At 42.5% G+C, this 18,202-nt stretch overlaps 1 protein-coding gene across 1 annotated transcript; it reads right to left on the bottom strand.

Annotated features, from left to right (window-relative positions):
- Positions 1 to 1,102: 1,102 nt before the first annotated feature.
- On the bottom strand, positions 1,103 to 14,790 carry LOC148096111 (long-chain specific acyl-CoA dehydrogenase, mitochondrial-like). Its single transcript, XM_087836727.1, has 11 exons — positions 14,613 to 14,790; positions 5,108 to 5,287; positions 4,890 to 5,027; positions 4,364 to 4,528; positions 4,206 to 4,272; positions 3,960 to 4,124; positions 3,512 to 3,613; positions 3,105 to 3,218; positions 2,827 to 2,954; positions 2,655 to 2,741; positions 1,103 to 2,571 (listed from the first exon to the last, which is right to left on the bottom strand). The coding sequence occupies exons 1-11, from the start codon at positions 14,699 to 14,701 to the stop codon at positions 2,478 to 2,480; spliced, it is 1,329 nt and encodes a 442-aa protein (XP_087692853.1). The 5' UTR covers positions 14,702 to 14,790; the 3' UTR covers positions 1,103 to 2,477.
- Between the last annotated feature and the right edge of the window lie 3,412 nt (positions 14,791 to 18,202).

Genomic DNA, 18,202 nt, shown 5'->3' with positions numbered 1-18,202 from the left:
GACTGTTTGCCTTTCCTGGACTGCGCTGTGCACATTGAAGAGAATGGCAACCTCAACATCGAAGTTTACCGGAAGCCCACACACACGGACCAGTACCTCCTGTTTGACTCCCATCACCCTCTGGAACACAAACTGGGAGTAATTAGGACCCTACACCACCGGGCAGAACATGTTCCCTCTAAGCCTGAAGGGAAAAAGAAGGAACACACACATGTAAAGGAAGCACTCAAAACGTGCGGCTATCCTAAATGGGCATTCTTAAAGTCAGCAAAGATGCACAGAAAAGAAGATCAGACACCAGCGAGGGAGGATAAGAAGGACAGACGCAACAACATTGTCATCCCCTATGTAGCCGATGTATCAGAGAAACTCAGGAGGGTTTTCTCCAAGCATGACATCCCGGTGTACTTCAGACCCAGCAACACACTCAGACAAAAACTGGTTCACCCGAAAGACAAAACTCCAAAACACAGACTTAACAATGTGGTGTATGCCGTACAGTGCAGCGAGGAATGCCCAGACCTCTACATTGGAGAGACCAAACAGCCACTTCACAAGCGCATGGCACAACACAACACAGAAGAGCCACCTCCACTGGACAAGATTCAGCTGTCCATCTGCATCTTAAGGATAAAGGACACTCTTTCGAGGATGCCAATGTTCACATTTTGGACAGAGAGGACAGATGGTTTGAAAGAGGAGTGAAAGAAGCCATCTATGTCCACTGTGAGCGACCATCTTTGAACAGAGGCGGTGGTTTACGACACCAACTCTCTGCCATCTATAATCCAGTTTTGAGATCCCTTCCCAGACGCCTTAACGCCCACTCACACCCTGGGCCATCTGACCTCAGGAATTCGCATGATAAGGTGGGGCCAGGTTTCACAATGAACTCACCCGAAACTCTGGCTGATTGGGACCCACACCCAGTTCCACACCTTGGCTCAGGCGATTAGAGGATCACCAGGGGGTCCTTTTGTCCCTCTGTGGGGGGACGCTCCCACCAGGTTTATATCTGGGACTCTCCACCATTTGACCTTAGAACTGAAGAAGCCTCTCGGATGAGAGGTGAAACGTCTTCAAGTAACTTAAAGAAGTCCAGACGCTTTTCTTTGCAAGCTCCTTTGACAACTGAAAGGTGCATTACCGCCACCAACTGGTATGGAGTGTGGGCTGGAACGTCGCTCAAAACAAACAAACAAACAACCCCTCCCCCCAAATCCTTCCAAACAATTTCCCCTCTTTTAAAAACTGAAACAAGGCCTGAAAACTTTTACTTCCAGATTCCTTTTGCAGTAAATCAATAAGATCCAGCATCACTCGGTTTGTTTCACGGGTGCCTTTAAATATGAACGCCTGAGAAGTACGGTTGTTATGTGAGGTGGGTCTCGCTTATGATTGAGTCCAAATAAAGCGGGAATTTGCCTTTAAACGACGTTAATATCACAAATACAAACGATTTGTTTAGTCCATAAAACTGTCCTCTTTTTTTGCACTTGTTGACTTGTAAAAGCCTGTATGACATTTTTTATTTCACCATTCATTAACCGCACCGAGAAGACATCATTTAAATATGTTTATGTTTTCTTTAAGCAAACGGTATTATTAAAATTATTCATGACTGGGCCAAGTGTCCTCTTTTTTGGAAATCAAAATATGGTCACCCTACCATAAAAATACCAGCAGAATGAGACCGCTAACTGAGAGTGGCAGATTATGAAAGCAGGCATTTAAGGGCATATTAACAAACACTGATTTTGAAGAAAACCTCCTATAATGGAAATTACGTCAGATATCTTTAATCTGATGCAGACTGGCCACATTAGCAATGCTAAAACAAGGCATTGCTGACAAACTTTGTTAAAGGAAATTCTCTGTATTTCCTGTCATATGTGTACTGTAGCAATGCTGAATGCTAAAATTATTATTATTATGTCCAAAGATTCAACTCATGAGGTCAGTGTATGTCCATCCTTAATATTACATATATAGTCGTGTGAGTGCAGAAGCTCCGCCCACCTGCTGCTCAAAACTTCTCTTTAAAAGGGTCATAAAGGGGAATACAGTGGTTGAACATTTACAGAATTAGAGCAAAGAGCAAACAGTGTTCTTTTATTCCCTTTATCGATCTGAAAATTTCAAGTATAATTAAACCAGTGGACGTACTGGTGTTCACATTCACACTTCCACTGCACGGCTATCACAGCCAAAATAATTCACATAATGATATGAGTGTAATATCTACAGAACAAAAAACTAAACTGGAGATCTTTATTGACAGTTTTGTGGGTTTTTGTGTTTTTGTTTTTTCTGAGTATGTTGTTAAATTTTAACTGAAAAAGCATGGCTGTCATCAGGACACGTTCCCAGTGTTGTTTTTAGCTACACTAGATCCAGTCTTTTTACATTGTACCTGAAGATTCTGAATTCCTAAATTTAAAAAAAAAAAAAAGATTACAAAAAACAACAACCCAGTTTCACTTCTGGCTGACGATGGTACGAGCGATGAGCTCCTTCATGATCTCGTTGGTTCCTCCGTAGATAGGCTGAACTCGCGAGTCCACAAATGCCCTGAAAACGCAAACGTGTTGATGAGCTGGAAAAAAACCCAAAACAATCAAAGCTCTCTGTTGCAATGTTTACGTGATACTAACTTGGCGATGGGGTATTCCCACATGTACCCCCAGCCTCCGTGGAGCTGCAGGCACTGAGTGGCCACTCTGTTCTGGAGGTCAGATGCCCTTCAGATAAGATGAAGTACATCAGCGCGTGACAACAACACAGCTCAGCCTTTAGATCATGAGGTGGTAAACTCCAAAAACTCACCAATACTTGGCCATGGAGGCCGTGGCAGGATCCAGGCTTTTCTCAGCATGGAGCTGAAGGCAGCTATCCAGGAAGGCTCGACCCACACAGATCTCGGTCTTTAGCTCTGCTAGCTTGTGCTGCACAGTCTGTGGAGCGCAAAGACAAAAACAGATAGTATGATGACTGGGAGGATGATTTGATAAACTGGTCCTTTTTTAATAGGAACTCATCAGGACAGACTATATCCTTACATGAAATATCCTGAAAATATTCACCAAAAGAATTACTATAAAGACCTGAAGGTGAGCGATTGTTTTGCTGAAAGCCTTCCGCTGCATTACATAATTTCTGGTTTCCTCAAACATGAACTCACAGCTCGCTATGGCCATGTCAGCAATCAGCAGACGCTCCTAGAGAAGGGAAAAGGTTGTTTGACGTCAAATTAACCCAAGTGAGACGTTATCTGCAGATGATGTGTACAAGCACATGATAAAACATATTTAGGACGATGAGGCTAAAAATCCAAAGATACATGTCTGTAGGTCCAAGTTATGAATATAAAGATGTTTTAGGTATTTCATTTTGTAAAAATATGGGTGCAGCCAGACTGGATCTCCACCCAGGTTCAAGGTACGGAGAGTTACTCCTTCAGTGGAGGCATTAAATGTTTCTGATATGAACATGCCATAAATGTTGTGTTCACCTGAGGGAGTTCATTCATCAGGTAATAGAAACCTTTGTTGAGTTCTCCTAAGAGGGCATCAGCTGGGAGGCGCACATCCTCGAAGAATAACTCAGCTGTGTCCTTTGAAAGAACCAGAAACACAAGTGAGAGGATGTAATGAAGTATAAATCCTTAGTAGCACAAATGACCAAGTTCTGTTGTCACTTTTTAGCCTCATGCATTTGTATAAACTGTAATTTACAGTAAAGCTTTGAAATTTAAAGAGCTAAGAGAGTTATATGTGCAATCAAAATTGCCTTTGTTTCTTCAGCTGAACAATCAGAGCAGTCTGATCATCCCACAGACACAAAAGCTGTTTCAGACAGATACTTCTTTTTGATTTTGAAGCATGGAACCAGTTAAACCTACACTTGTAGACCATAAAAATGATGTAGGGGCACTTCATATATTTCCATGACCCTGGTACCTGGGCTTTCAGGCCAATCTTCTCCAGCTTCCGCCCTTTGTGAAAGCCCTTCATGCCCTCCTCCACCAGGAACAGACTGATCCCGTGTGCTGCCGTCTTCGCCTCTCGGTTGGTCACGGTCACTACCACCACCAGATCTGCCATCCAACCATTTGTAATAAATACCTGAAGAGGTCAGATGGAGTAATATCAGTACTGGACTTTAAATGTAATTGAGTGGATAATTTTGAAGTCTTGACTCAGTACCTTGTTGCCGTTGAGGATCCAGTCACTGCCGTCCTTCTTGGCATATGTCCTCACACCCTGAAGGTCACTGGAAAAAAAATAGAGGAGCTGAGTCACTGAAGCTACCTGATATTATGTGTGCTGATTTCTTGATGTTACATCTGTGATTGAGTCCTGACCTGCCTGCTCCTGGCTCAGTCATGGCGATGGCAGCGATACATTTCCCAGCGGTCATCTTTGGGATGAAGTGTTTGATCTGTTCCTTGCTGCCGTAGTTGACGATGTAGGGCATGATGATGTCAGAGTGCAGCGCAAAACCTGGGCCTGTGCAGTTGCAATACATTCTGTAGTGGTGCAGACAGCGGAGATGAGATGAAGGATGAAGAGATAGCTGACTATCTGGCAAATACACTGGTCATCATCACTAAAGCTACTTTCTTGTGATTGTTTTTTTTAAAATGGTATTGAGCAACAGTTCTCCAAGCTTTCTGAAGTGGTAAAATCATACCTGGATAAAAAAAAACAAAAAACTGCAGCACTGCAGCAATGGATCGATCACATGTCCTCACTTGGAAAAAGCTTAATTCTCTTTCTTGTGTTTTTAAAATCACATCTCAGCTGGAACTCATTGCTAAAATATTTCAGTCTCTCTGAATGTCGGCGAATAGCTTCAGATATTGAACGGTGGTTTGAAGGACGACTCACTGCTCCTCCCATGTGACAGCTGCAGAAAACAGGTCTCCTCCTATGCCACCATGCTCTTCTGGTGTCATTACTCCCAGCAGACCTTGCTCACCAGCCTTTTCCCACACCTCCCTGCTCACCTGACCCGCCTTCTCCCACCTGCAACAAAAAACAGTTGAAGTAAAGCTATTAAAGGCTTATTTTAATAATTCTTGGTAGGTCATCAAACTTCCACCTACTCTTTGTGGTAAGGCACCACTTCCTCTTGGAAGAAGCGCCGCACATTTTGTCTGAAGAGGTCATGGTCCTCATTGAAGATCCGACGGGTCCCGATGTCCATCAGCGATTTGGCGCTGGAGGTCTCAGGTCGGCCTGAGGATGCGGGCTGCCTGAACTCCTCAGACTTACTGTGCTGAAATCTGCGGAGACAGAAATTCAACCACGCGTCACTACACAGCCAGCAAGTGCCTGACCTGGAAGCTCCATGACAAATTAACTCACTCAGCTAAAGCAGTGGCAGCAGATTTTGTGCCTCTGTCCTGAATTTCATGAAAGCTGCTATTAAATTAAAGAAATACACATACACAGAAAGGACAGAAAAAACAAACAAAACCCTCCAAAACAGACCATTACATACAGCTGAGGACCAGAAACAAAAACAACTGATGTATCAATATTTCAACTTTAAAAAAATTGCATCCTGTGTTCTCTTACGAGCTACCTCCACTGATCCAGTGACAAGAACACAGGTGAAGAGAGATGTAACATCGTACGAGACCATTGTTTCATCTTCCTCAACTTCTCAAAAAAAATAAAAAGGTGTTCTGGATGTGATGTTCAGAGCTGCCTGAGGATCTAAGCTAGAAACTTTGAGATGTTATAGGTGACCAAGTTGATCAAGCAGACAATTGGTCTTAATGGCACTCCCTGTTTATGTATCTTTGGTACATATATTCTTTACTCTTGGAACTGTGTCTTCATTCCATATATTTTACATACAGTGGTCAGCACTACAGGCTGAAACATGGGTGTGCCACGGGTTCCCCAGTTTTACCCATCGTGGCCAATTTGTACATGGAAGAATTGGAAGAGAGGAGTTTGTTATGCTACCCTGGAATACACCAAGTGATTCAGGTATGTGACCAAAATTGTTCCACCCCAAGGATCGGGTCCCCTGGCACAGAATAATATAATGTACGCTGTTAAGTGCCAGGAGGATTGCCATGACTTATACATCGAGGAAACCAAACAACCTCTGGCTAAGCGGATGGCACAACACAGGAGAGTTGCCTCGTCAGGCCAGGACTATTTACATCTACAGGCCAGTGGACACTCTTTCAGTGATGAGGATGTACACATCCTGGACAGGGAGGAACGCTGGTTTGAGCGCGGAGTCAAGGAGGCCATTTATGTAAAAAGGGAAAGACCATCTCTGAATCGAGGAGGGGGCCTAAGGGTACATCTTTCACCATCTTACAATGCTGTGATTGCTGCCATTCCCCAACTCTCTGTGAATGGTACTCATGGCCATTGATCAGTGGGTTTTGATCAGTGGGTTTTGATTGGTGGTTGTTGATCAATGGTCATGACATTTTGCATATTAATTACCAAGAAACTGACCTCACAGCCCATTGTTCATTCAGTGGTCTGTCCATCCATCCATCCATCTTCCTCCGCTTTATCCGAGGCCGGGTCGCGGGGGCAGCAGCCTAAGCAAAGAGGCCCAGACCTCCCTCTCCCCAGCCACCTCCTCCAGCTTATCCGGGGGAATACCAAGGCGTTCCCAGGCCAGCCGAGAGATATAATCTCTCCAGCATGTCCTGGGTCTGCCGCGGGGCCTCCTCCCGGTGGGACATGTCTGGAACACCTCACCCAGGAGGCGCCCAGGGGGCATCCTTGTCAGATGCCCGAACCACCTCAGCTGGCTCCTTTCGATGTGGAGCAGCAGCGGCTCTACTCTGAGCCCCTCCCGGATGGCCGAACTTCTCACCCCATCTCTAAGGGAGAGGCCAGCCACCCTTCGGAGGAAGCTCACTTCCGCCGCTTGTATCCGCGATCTCGTTCTTTCGGTCACTACCCACAGCTCGTGGCCATAGGTGAGGGTAGGGACGTAGATCGACCGGTAAATTGAGAGCTTCGCTTTTACACTCAGCTCCCTCTTCACCACGACGGACCGGTGCAGCGTCTGCATTACTGCAGCTGCAGCCCCAATCCGTCTGTCGATCTCCGGCTCCCTTCTCCCATCACTCGCGAACAAGACCCCGAGATACTTGAACTCCTCCACTTGGGGCAGGAACTCATCCCCGACCTGGAGTGGGTACTCCACCCTTTTCCGGCTGAGAACCATGGCCTCAGATTTGGAGGTGCTGATCCTCATTCCCGCTGCTTCACACTCGGCTGCAAACCGTTCCAGTGCGAGCTGGAGGCCCTCACCTGATGAAGCCAACAGAACCACATCATCCGCAAAAATCAGAGATGAGATTCTGAGGCCACCAAAGCGAAAGCCCTCCGCCACTTGGCTGCGCCTAGAAATCCTGTCCATATAAATTATGAACAGAACCGGTGACAAAGGGCAGCCCTGGCGGAGCCCATCACCCACCGGGAACGAGTCCGACTTATTGCCAGCAATGCGAACCAAGCTCTTGCAATGGTTGTATAGGGATCGAATGGCCCGTCGCAATGGGCCAGACACCCCATACTCCCGCAACACCTCCCACAGGACACCCCGAGGGACACGGTCGAATGCCTTCTCCAAGTCCACAAAACACATGTAGACTGGTTGGGCAAACTCCCATGCACCCTCAAGTATCCTCGAGAGGATAAAGAGCTGGTCCAGTGTTCCGCGACCAGGACGAAAACCGCATTATCCGAGGTTCGACTAGCGGACGAACTCTCCTTTCCAGCACCCTGGCATAGACTTTCCCAGGGAGGCTGAAGAGTGTGATCCCCCTGTAGTTGGAACACACCCTCCGGTCCCCCTTCTTAAAGATGCGGACCACCACCCCGGTCTGCCAGTCCACGGGTACTGCCCCTGATCTCCACGCAACATTGCAGAGGCGTGTCAACCAGGACAGCACTACAACGTCCAACTGAAAGGTGCATCAATGGTCTGGTTTCAGTTATTGTGCAAATCTACTGTTTATAAGATTGGGGAAACCTGCAGTCAGCTGAGTCTGAAGAAGTCACTTGGATGAGTGACGAAATGTTTCTCCCACTGAAAACGCTACGTCCAGATGAACAGAATCAAACTTTTGGGATAAGTCTTGAAACAAACTGTTATATTCTGATAATAGAACATAAACTAATTATGTTTTATGTATGTAGCTAAGGACCAGCAACATTTGTAGTGTGCAAAAGACAGAAGAAAAGCGAACAGATAGGCATGGAGGCAAATTTAAATTCCTACCTGCACCACCACACTCAAGATATAAAAGATCATACATATATTTTATCATCTGAGGTATGTGACACTCTGGACAGCTAACAATGAGACAACAACAAACATTGGTTATAAGCCAGTGGTTTCCAAACTTTTTTTGCTGGGCCCCCCTTTGTTTTACAAGAAAAATGTTCGCACCCCCCTCCAGCGCGTGCACGTGCACGCACACCCTTATTTTGCTCCATTGCGGTTTCTTTCACACCTCAAACATTTAGTAAACAATTAAACAAATACAAGTAATCTGCAATAAATTACAGGTAGTAATAAAATAAACTACTAACTCTTTTACGCTACATCCACACCTACACGAGTATTTTTGAAAACGCAGCTGTTTCGTCCACACGGAAACGGCGTTTCGAATCACCGAAAACAGAGATTTTTTTAAAACTCCTTTTTTGCATTTACATGTGGACGAGGAATACAGAGTTCGTCACACAACGTCAAAGGTATGTGCCTTTTTCACGTCATGCTGTGCGCCACGTTATTGTTTACATGAGATGAATTGCAGAATGGCAGATAGAGACAAAATACTGTTAATCTGACTATCTTCGGTTTTTACACGCTTACATATACACAAGCAGTTACTGTCCCTCCATTTACAAAGGCAGAGGCGTCACGGTGTAATTATTTTACGTGTAGTTGTTTTTTTCCCTGTGTAATAATATTCAACATTCCTATCAATGCATTTTCAAAAAATGCCTCTCTGTGCAAAATGGCTTTAAAAACATAAACTGTCACGGGTAATGGAAAAATACAGACTCAGTCGCGGAGCTCTGAATGCAAAGTACACAGTGCGTTTATTTACAGTGCCCAAAAACAGTTTCAAAACACAAAGTGAAGTGTAAAGTCCAACGATGATCTTCTCCAAACTCCCAGTGGTGCGCAGGTGAGTTCCCAAAGTGATATCCAAGTGTGTGTTCTCCTCCAATAGCTTAACCCCGCGGGCTCCTTCTCTCCAACCTCCAGCTCTGTATCTTTTCCTCCTACAAATGAGCAAAAACACCAGGTGAGGAGGCTAGCCGGCTAAAGCTAAGCTACAAGTCAACAGACACTCTTTACTACCGAGCTTCCAGTACAATCCAGCGTCGACTGCCATCTGGACACACAGTTAAATACCTCAGCCCACAACGAAGGATGATCAGTGACAGCTGGGTGGCAAATTAGGTGCAGGTGTGTCAGCCACTGGGTAGGGGAGGAGGAGAGAGAGAGAAACACACAGGCAGGTCGCCCCGGGAAGGACCGTCCGACCATGACATAAACAACTGTGGGATACTGTTTGTCCATGATTTAGACAGGGGGAACAAATCATGGCAGGATCAGCCTGATATTATTTGTATCCCGCTGTCTTTACTGTATAAAGAGCTAACATCTCCAAAATGTCAGGAGTAGTTAGTCATTACAACAAGTGTTTGAACTAAAAATCAAGAATGTGGGATACTGTTTGTCCATGATTTGAAGAGCCCAGCGCTGCTCCTGACCCAGGGAAAACCAATTCTGCAGGGGAGACCTACCTCGGCACTTGTGCAGGTGAATCCAAAGGGAAGATATGCTTCACCATATTTTCTAGTCTTTGGCTTAGAATGAAGTTGGTTTGGAAACATATTCAGCGATGCTTCATCTGCTGTTTTGCGTTTCTGTGGCCGCCCCGTGCTAGCAGTGTCCAAGCGTTTTGTTTTTTTCTCCCCCTTTTCATTCCGCGCCCCCCTTGCAATGGCTCTGCGCCCCCCCCCTAGGGGGCGGGCCCCACACTTTGGGAAGGTCTGTTATAAGCTAACATGCTAATGATAGACTCAAGCATCCTAACAATCACGCTTTCCCTCTGATAAACAGTTTGATTACATTTCCATACATGAGAGTTTATTCGCTAAGCACCCAACAACTTTAGATCCACTTAAAAGAACGTTTCACTCACGTCAGCTAACGCCAGCATACGTTGGGGAAAAAACGCTGTGTTTATTGACAGAAATGTTAAACATATCCTTAATAAAATCATCTCAGTATCACTGTCAGTGGTCAGAAGTGACCTTTACTGCCGCATCGACTTTTATAAGTAAGTAAGTAAGTAAAATTTATTTATATAGCACATTTCACAGATAAAAATCACAAAGTGCTTTACAATAAGATCAGACATACAAGTTAAAATTAATTAAAAGCCCGTTTGTATAAAAATGTCTTCAGCTGCTTTTTAAAGGAGTCAGTAGAGTCTAGACAGCGTAAAGACAACGGCAGAGTTCCACAGCCTAGGTGCCAGTGCCCGAAAAGCCCGATCCCCACGTGTTTTAAACCTAGTACGTGGGACCACCAGTAGCCTCTGACCTGAAGACCTAAGTGCTCGGGATGAAGCATGAGGTTTCAACAGGTCAGAGATATACTGGGGAGCTTCACCGTGTAGAGCTCTAAAAGTTACAACTAAAATTTTAAAATGAACCCTAAAATTTACAGGCAACCAATGAAGAGAAGCCAAAACTGGAGTAATGTGTGACCTCTTATTTGTACCAGTTAAAAGTCTTGCCGCTGCATTCTGTACAGACTGAAGGCGATCCAGAGCTGATTTGTTGAGACACGTAAAAAGACCGTTACAATAATCCAAACGAGAAGAAATAAAAGCATGAATAATCATCTCAAGTTCTGCCTTTGACACCAGTAGTCTGAATTTAGAAATGTTTCTTAGATGATAAAAACAGTTCCGGACAAGTTGTTTAGAGTGTTTCTCAAGAGACATTGAACTGTCAAATATAACACCTAAGTTTCTGAGACTCGACTGAAATGAAGGGTCTAAAAAACTGATATGCTGCCTAATTTCTGAGAGCATGCGATCAGGTGCAATAATCAAAGTTTCTGTTTTATCTGCATTTAACTGAAGGAAATTGTCATTTAACCATTGTTTGATTTCTGACAGACAATTATTTAAACAAGACAATTTATACAACTCAGAAGCTTTGAAAGAACAGTACAACTGAATGTCATCAGCATAGAGATGATAAGAAATATTATTGTAACGTCTGATAATGTGGCCTAGAGGGAGTATATACAGCAAAAAGAGAATAGGACCTAAAACAGATCCTTGAGGTACCCCAGAAGGCAGAACTGATGTTTCCGACAGCAAATGATTTATACAGACAGTAAAGGATCGTTCAGATAGATACGACATAAACCATTTTAAAACAACACCAGTAATCCCAAACAAGTCCTTCAGCCTATTTATCATGATGTTGTGATCAACAGTATCAAAAGCAGAGCTGAGATCCAACATAACCAGAACGGTGTACTCTCCAGAGTCAGCTGCCATCAGAATGTCACTAGACACTTTAAGCAAAGCGGTTTCAGTAGAGTGCAATTTGCGGAAACCAGACTGGAAAATGTCCAGAACATTGTTCTTTTCCAAAAAGTTGTTAAGTTGTTCTGCAACTGTTTTTTCCAAGATCTTTGACACCAATGGTAATTTTGATATTGGCCTGTAACTGCTTGGAAGAGATGGGTCCAAATTTGGTTTCTTTAATATTGGTTCAACAATAGCTTGTTTAAAATAGCTGGGAACTGAGCCAGTATAAAGAGAAGTATTAATTATTTCCAGAATACAGGGGCCAATAGAGTCAAACACACTAATGAAAAATGATGGAGGAAGTACATCAAGGTGGCTTGAGGTCAGTTTCATTCGACCAAGCAGAGCACTGATGTCCTGTAAGGTAACAGGAGTAAAAGAGGACCAGGTATCAGAGGTAAGCAACGTGTCAGTGTGATACTGAGAGGATGATGGCGAGATATTAGACCTGACAGCAGCGACCTTATTAACAAAATAGTTTAAAAAGTCATTACAATCAGATTTAGTATAGACTGGTACATGAGGAATATCAGGAGAGACAATGTTTTTAATTTTATCAAACAATACTCTGGGATTTTTCTTTTTTGAAGCTATTAGATTAGCAAAATATTCAGTTCTGGCATTTTTTATCATGTCGTTAAGTGAGAAAATTGATTCCTTGAGATGTACCCTATGGACCTCAAGCTTGGAAGCCTTCCATAAACGTTCCAATTTGCGACAATATCTCCTAAAATTTCGAATATTTTCATTTATCCAAGGACAGAAATTTGAAGAATGGACAACATTTAGTTTCAGAGGTGCCACCGTATCTAAAATAGATTTACATTGATTGTTAAAAGACAAAATAAGTGAATCCATATCATTTTGAGCCATGCAAGGGACAAACATGGCAGAAAACCTTCTAGCAGCATCCTGGTTTATAATCCGCCTTTGGATCATCAATTTAGGAGGTGAAGGATCCACGTAAAATGACAAATTAAAGAATATACAACTATGGTCACTCACATGGACATCTTCCACACATACATCATGTATATTTAAACCCAGGGAGAAAACAAGATCAAGAATGTGGCCCTTTGTATGTGTGGGGCCAGAAACATGCTGCTTAAAGTTAAAAGACTCAGTGATAGTGATGAGCTCAGCAGCAGTGTTACAGGAAGCGTCATCCATATGAAGGTTTAAGTCTCCCAATATTACAACCTTCTCCAGTTTAATGATCGATGTCAGAAGGTCGTTAAATTCAGTTAGAAAGACCCCAGCAGGTCCAGGAGGTCGATAGATTAAAATACTTTAAAAAGTTTTCAGAGAACCGACCTTCATCATCTGTGACTCAAATGAAGAAAAGAAGTCCGAGGTCATCAGTTTGCATATGAGTCTGTCCTGGTAAACAGCAGCAAGTCCTCCACCACGTCCTAAAAGACGCGGAGTTCCAATGACAGAACAGCCAGACGGGCAGATTTCATTCAAGTGGACATAATCCTTATTTTGCTGCCACGTCTCAGTCAGACACATAAAATCTAGAGACTTTTTAATAAAAAGATCATTTAGAATAAATGATTTGTTCGTTATAGAGCGAACGTTTAGCAGGGCGAACTGAACTGATGACGGTTTATCTGCGGAATCTACAGCTGACTGCAGCGGTACTTGAATTAAACACCTGTGCAAACCTGTGGACCTGCCGGGCAGGGCGGCGACTCCAGAGTTGGGAAAAACCTTGATCGATGAGCAGACGTAGCTGTCACCAGCAAAACGGAAAATGGATGACGGACACAGAGTGAGCAAACTGCTTTCGAGCCATGGGGCTCGGGTCCCAGGCGCCGTAACATCCCCAGCAAACGACAGGAGAGGAACTGGTCGCAAGCACCGAGAGTCACCCCACAGCCAAGCAGCTAGCCTCCGGTACCTTCTCCGTTTCACCTGGACGCCGGCCCTCGTTCCCCTTTTTTGTCTCTTGAGGGTGGAAATGCCGCGGGTTGTTATCTGACTCGTTTCACAAAGTTTTACAGACTCCTCCAGTGAAATCTGACATGTACACACTTCACAGTACAGATGAATAACGGTCAGTTTTTGAGGTGACTTGTAGGTAAAAATTTGAAATCCTCCAAAATAATTAATTGATGTAAATAAATTGCTAAGTGTTAACATTATTCAAATATTTTAAAATATAGAGTGTACAAAAATGAGCGCTTAGCTTACTACAATATGGTTGTCTTATAGTGGCCACCACACCCAAGGTTATTGACTTGAATTGGAAGAGGTAAGAAAACAAACTGCGTTGACTACAATCTACAACCCACTGACATCTACTGGTGAGATTTTACACTTTAACTACCTCTGCTTTGCTTTTCTTCCCTCGTTGCTGCTGTAAATAAGAATGATTTCTTAATGACGCCTTAAATAAAGGTTACACCAACTTTACATGGAATTACATGGAAGTACAGCCTGTCCGATCAGCTTCAGTTGACATCTCTTCAGCACACAGACAGTTTATTTAATATGGGAAGCTTTCAAACTACCTTTAGGCACACTTCAATGTGTGGAGACTTCAATACGATTTAATTTTGACTTAAAACAACAACAACTCTCAACCATAACATGTTTTATTTAGATAAAAATGGCCAAACTCGTGTATCTTCATTTTTAGACTGCTGTAATTTTAAAACGTTCACTAAATTTTGAGATTCTGGATATTTTCACATTAAAGGTCTCCATGTAAACAACAGGTCACCATAAAGTGTGTCAAAGGTAACCGCACACACACATAATACAGTCCGACCTTTTTCTGTACTATAAGAATGCTCCGCAACTATAAAAAATATAACTAAAATATTTTTTATAGTTGCGTATGTATCTCATGCAAAGTAAAACTATTTCCTAAAATAGCGTAAATGTTCCGCTCACAGCTTTGAATGCATTTCTTTGCGCTGATATCGACAGATGCGGCTCCAGCTCACCAGAAACAGCTTTAACTGCGCATTTTTACCTCGCAGAAACTGCAGAGAGCGGCCGTCCTCTTCCAGACACATTTCTCAGTCCGAAAACACAAGTTCCGATTATTCTGTTCGCCAACATATTCGAATCAAAGTACAACTTCACAGGAAAAAGACGAACAGAGAAAAGATCGTTTGAGCGAGACTAAGAGGCGTCACTCTCTTCTTCTTCGTCGTCTTCTTCTTCTTCTACATTTTTATTGGCGGTTGGCAAACAACTGAAAGGTGCATTACCGCCACCAACTGGTATGGTGTGTGGGCTGGAACGTCGCTCAAAACAAACAACCCCCAAATCCTTCCAAACAATTTCCCCTCTTTTAAAAACTGAAACAAGGCCTGAAAACTTTTACTTCCAGATTCCTTTTGCAATAAATCAATAAGATCCAGCATCACTCGGTTTGTTTCATGGGTGACTTTAAATGTGAACGCCTGAGACGTACTGTTGTTATGTGAGGTGGGTCTCGCTTATGATTGAGTCCAAATAAAGCGGGAATTTGCCTTTAAACTACGTTAATATCACAAATACAAACGATTTGTTTAGTCCATAAAATAGGGTGACCAGCTGTCCTCTTTTTTTGCACTTGTTGACTTGTAAAAGCCTGTATGACATTTTTTATTTCACCATTCATTAACTGCACCGAGAAGACATCATTTAAATATGTTCATGTTTTCTTTAAGCAAACGGTATTATTAAAATTATTCATGACTGGGCCAAGTGTCCTCTTTTTTGGAAATCAAAATATGGTCACCCTACCATAAAAACACCAGCAGAATGAAACCGCTAACTTTTGTCTTCTGTTGATTTGTTGCTCAGCATTTCCACCTATTGGTGGGGGTTATCCTATTGTGAACACACTCATTGCAGTAATTTAGAGTTTAAGGCAATTTTCTGACATTTATAGGCCAAAAAAGCACGCCAACAGCAGATGGGTTTTAATTAAATAATTGCATGATTTTTTGTGTTATTTCAGAGTAACAAGGTGATTCACACTTTGTGTCCAACAAAAATGTTCCAGGCAAGCGCATCAGCTGCTATAAGAAACCAAAGACAAACCAAATGATGGAAATCTGGTGGTTTATTTGGCTTTATTTGTTTATTGCATTCTTCCTGTCACATGGTAAAATATAATAAAGAGATAAAATAGCATCTCTAACACCAGCTTCTCATTTAAACACTGTGAAAGATATGGAGTGATCTTTAAAGCACACAGGCAAAAATAGATCCGTTTAAGTTTAATATATCAAAATTTGGTTGACCTAGTTCAAACAGTCCCACAGTAACTGATAATAAAATGCACATAGTTTCCCAATGAGGAGCTTTAACATAGTTTGGCTAGCTATATAGCTAGGTACATTTAATTGTTCAATCAGTCTTTTTTCACTGGATCCTAATCATCTGTTTTGAAACATTATTCCATAATTTTAACAAATATTATTTGAGCAGAATAATAATTTTTTAAAATAAATTTCTTAATTTTATGTTTATAGCTGCTTAAAGCTATTTTTTTCTCTCTTTTTCATCTTTCAGACACACAAAACATAAACAGATTACTTCAACATTTCTTGTGTGGTTACTTATTTTCTCATTGATTCTCTACCCAGTTCAGCTGGTTGATCTTTGTGACAAACATACCAAACAATGCTGTCAGGTAAACAAACTATGCAGAGCCAGCACTCGTCATTTTTATTTATCTTGGTCTTGGTCGTATTGTTGGACTAGTTAATAGGTATGCCGTCATTGTCATCTGTTGGGATTTTATTTTGAAAGGACATGTCGTGTCATGTTGCAGCGCATCTGTGAGAGTTTAATAAAGTCACGTTGGTGTGTATATTCCTGTGAAAGCTGATGCCCCACATGTGTTTATTCCTCCGTTTACATCAATAACTAACTCTTATTATCAGGGACTAAAAGTAGTCCTGTTTTTGCCAGAATATAATTGGCGAGCCAGCCAGGAGAGCAGACAGCAATCCAGAAGCTGAGGACCTGGGGGGACTGGGAAGTTGCATATATGAATGATAAGACACCAAGGAAAAATAAAAGTAAGGAAGAGCTCTTTCTGCTAATTGTTGCATCTGGGTGAAATCAGGCTGGATCTCTACACACGTCAAAGGTACAGAGAGCTGGTCCTTCTGCAGAGGAGGCATTAAGTGTTACTGATATGAACATGGCATAAATGTTGTGTTCACCTGAGGGAGTTCATTCATCAGGTAATAGAAACCTTTGTTAAGTTCTCAAAAGAGGGCATCAGCAGGGAGGCGCACATCCTCGAAGAATAACTCAGCTGTGTCCTTTGAAAGAACCAGAAGTGAGAGGATGTAATGAAACGAGCACGAAACGAACACTATTAAGCAGTAAACTAGTCAAAACTTAGTAAACTAGTAAACCCAGTAAACTAGTCATTACCACTGCCTCATTCTATCCCTGATAAATAAAAAAAAGATGCCAAGAAAACCATTCAGAGATGCAGATGAGGACCTGGGCTTTCAGGCCAAACTTCTCCAGCTTCTGCCCTTTGTGAAAGCCGTTTGGAGGAGGGCATGAAATAGAGGAGCTGAGTCGCTGCAGCTACCTGACATTATGTGTGCTGATTTCTTGATGTTATATTTGTGCTTTAGTCCTGACCTGCCTGCTCCTGGCTCAGTCATGGCGATGGCAGCGATACATTTCCCAGCGGTCATCTTTGGGATGAAGTGTTTAATCTGTTCCTTGCTGCCGTAGTTGACGATGTAGGGCATGATGATGTCAGAGTGCAGCGCAAAACCTGGGCAGAGATGGACAGGAGGACGCTGCTAATAAAGTTACACAATTACACAGTGAATTCGCGTTATTCGCGTGTATTTACAAAATACCACAGTTTTTGTCTTGGACGTATAATTTTATTTTTGTTGTATTTATCCGCGACACCTTAAATATATAGATAAATATAGATATAATCATACAAAATAAAACTATTTCCCAAAACTGCGTAAATGTTCCGCTCACAGCTCTAATGCATTTCTTCACGCTGATATCGACAGATGCGCCTCCAGCTGACTAGAAACAACTTTAATAGCGCATTTTTACCTCGCAGTAACCGCAGAGACATGCAAACATATGTCTTAGTCCGAAAACACAAGATCAGATTATTCTGTTTGTCAACATCTTCGAATCAATTAATCAGTGAATTATTAACAAATACAAACCAACAGTTTCGTCCATTAAAACAGTAGCAGAGTGAGACCTCCAACTCATCATTTATGGGTAGGTTTCTTCTTCTATTGAAGTGTAAGCAAGTGTGTTTGCTCAGCATTTCCACCTATTGGTTGGAGTTACAAAACACTCCCTGCAGTATTTATAATTTTAAAGGCAATTTTAAGCATAAAGTTAAGTAAAAAATTATAGGCCAAAAAAGTGTTGATGTATGTCTTTTGTCTGAGAAAACATAAAGGATAAAAAAGGCTCCCGCCAGTCATAACACAGTATGGAAGCTTTTTTTTCTTTTTTTCTAATTAAACCCAAATGCAAAAAACAAAAACACTATCTGCAGCTTCATGTATGCACCTTTACTACTACATCACACCACACGGGGGCAGGACTCACACA

The sequence above is a fragment of the Neolamprologus brichardi genome, chromosome 23, assembly GCF_056152115.1.
Source record: "Neolamprologus brichardi isolate AB-2024 chromosome 23, ASM5615211v1, whole genome shotgun sequence".
Lineage (NCBI taxonomy): Eukaryota > Metazoa > Chordata > Actinopteri > Cichliformes > Cichlidae > Neolamprologus > Neolamprologus brichardi.
Note: the sequence above shows the minus strand (reverse complement) of the source record. Positions and strands in the feature narration are given on the sequence as shown.

Bases quoted from the DNA above. Each gene is read 5' to 3' on its own strand.
- LOC148096111 (XM_087836727.1), bottom strand. From the start codon at position 14,701: ATGTTGGCGAACAGAATAATCGGAACTTGTGTTTTCGGACTGAGAAAT. The intron at 4,273-4,363 runs GTCAGGACTCAA...TTTTTTTTCCAG, and splicing joins ACTGAGCCAGGAGCAGGCAG to TGACCTTCAGGGTGTGAGGA. The intron at 4,125-4,205 runs GTACTGAGTCAA...TGACCTCTTCAG, and splicing joins GGATCCTCAACGGCAACAAG to GTATTTATTACAAATGGTTG.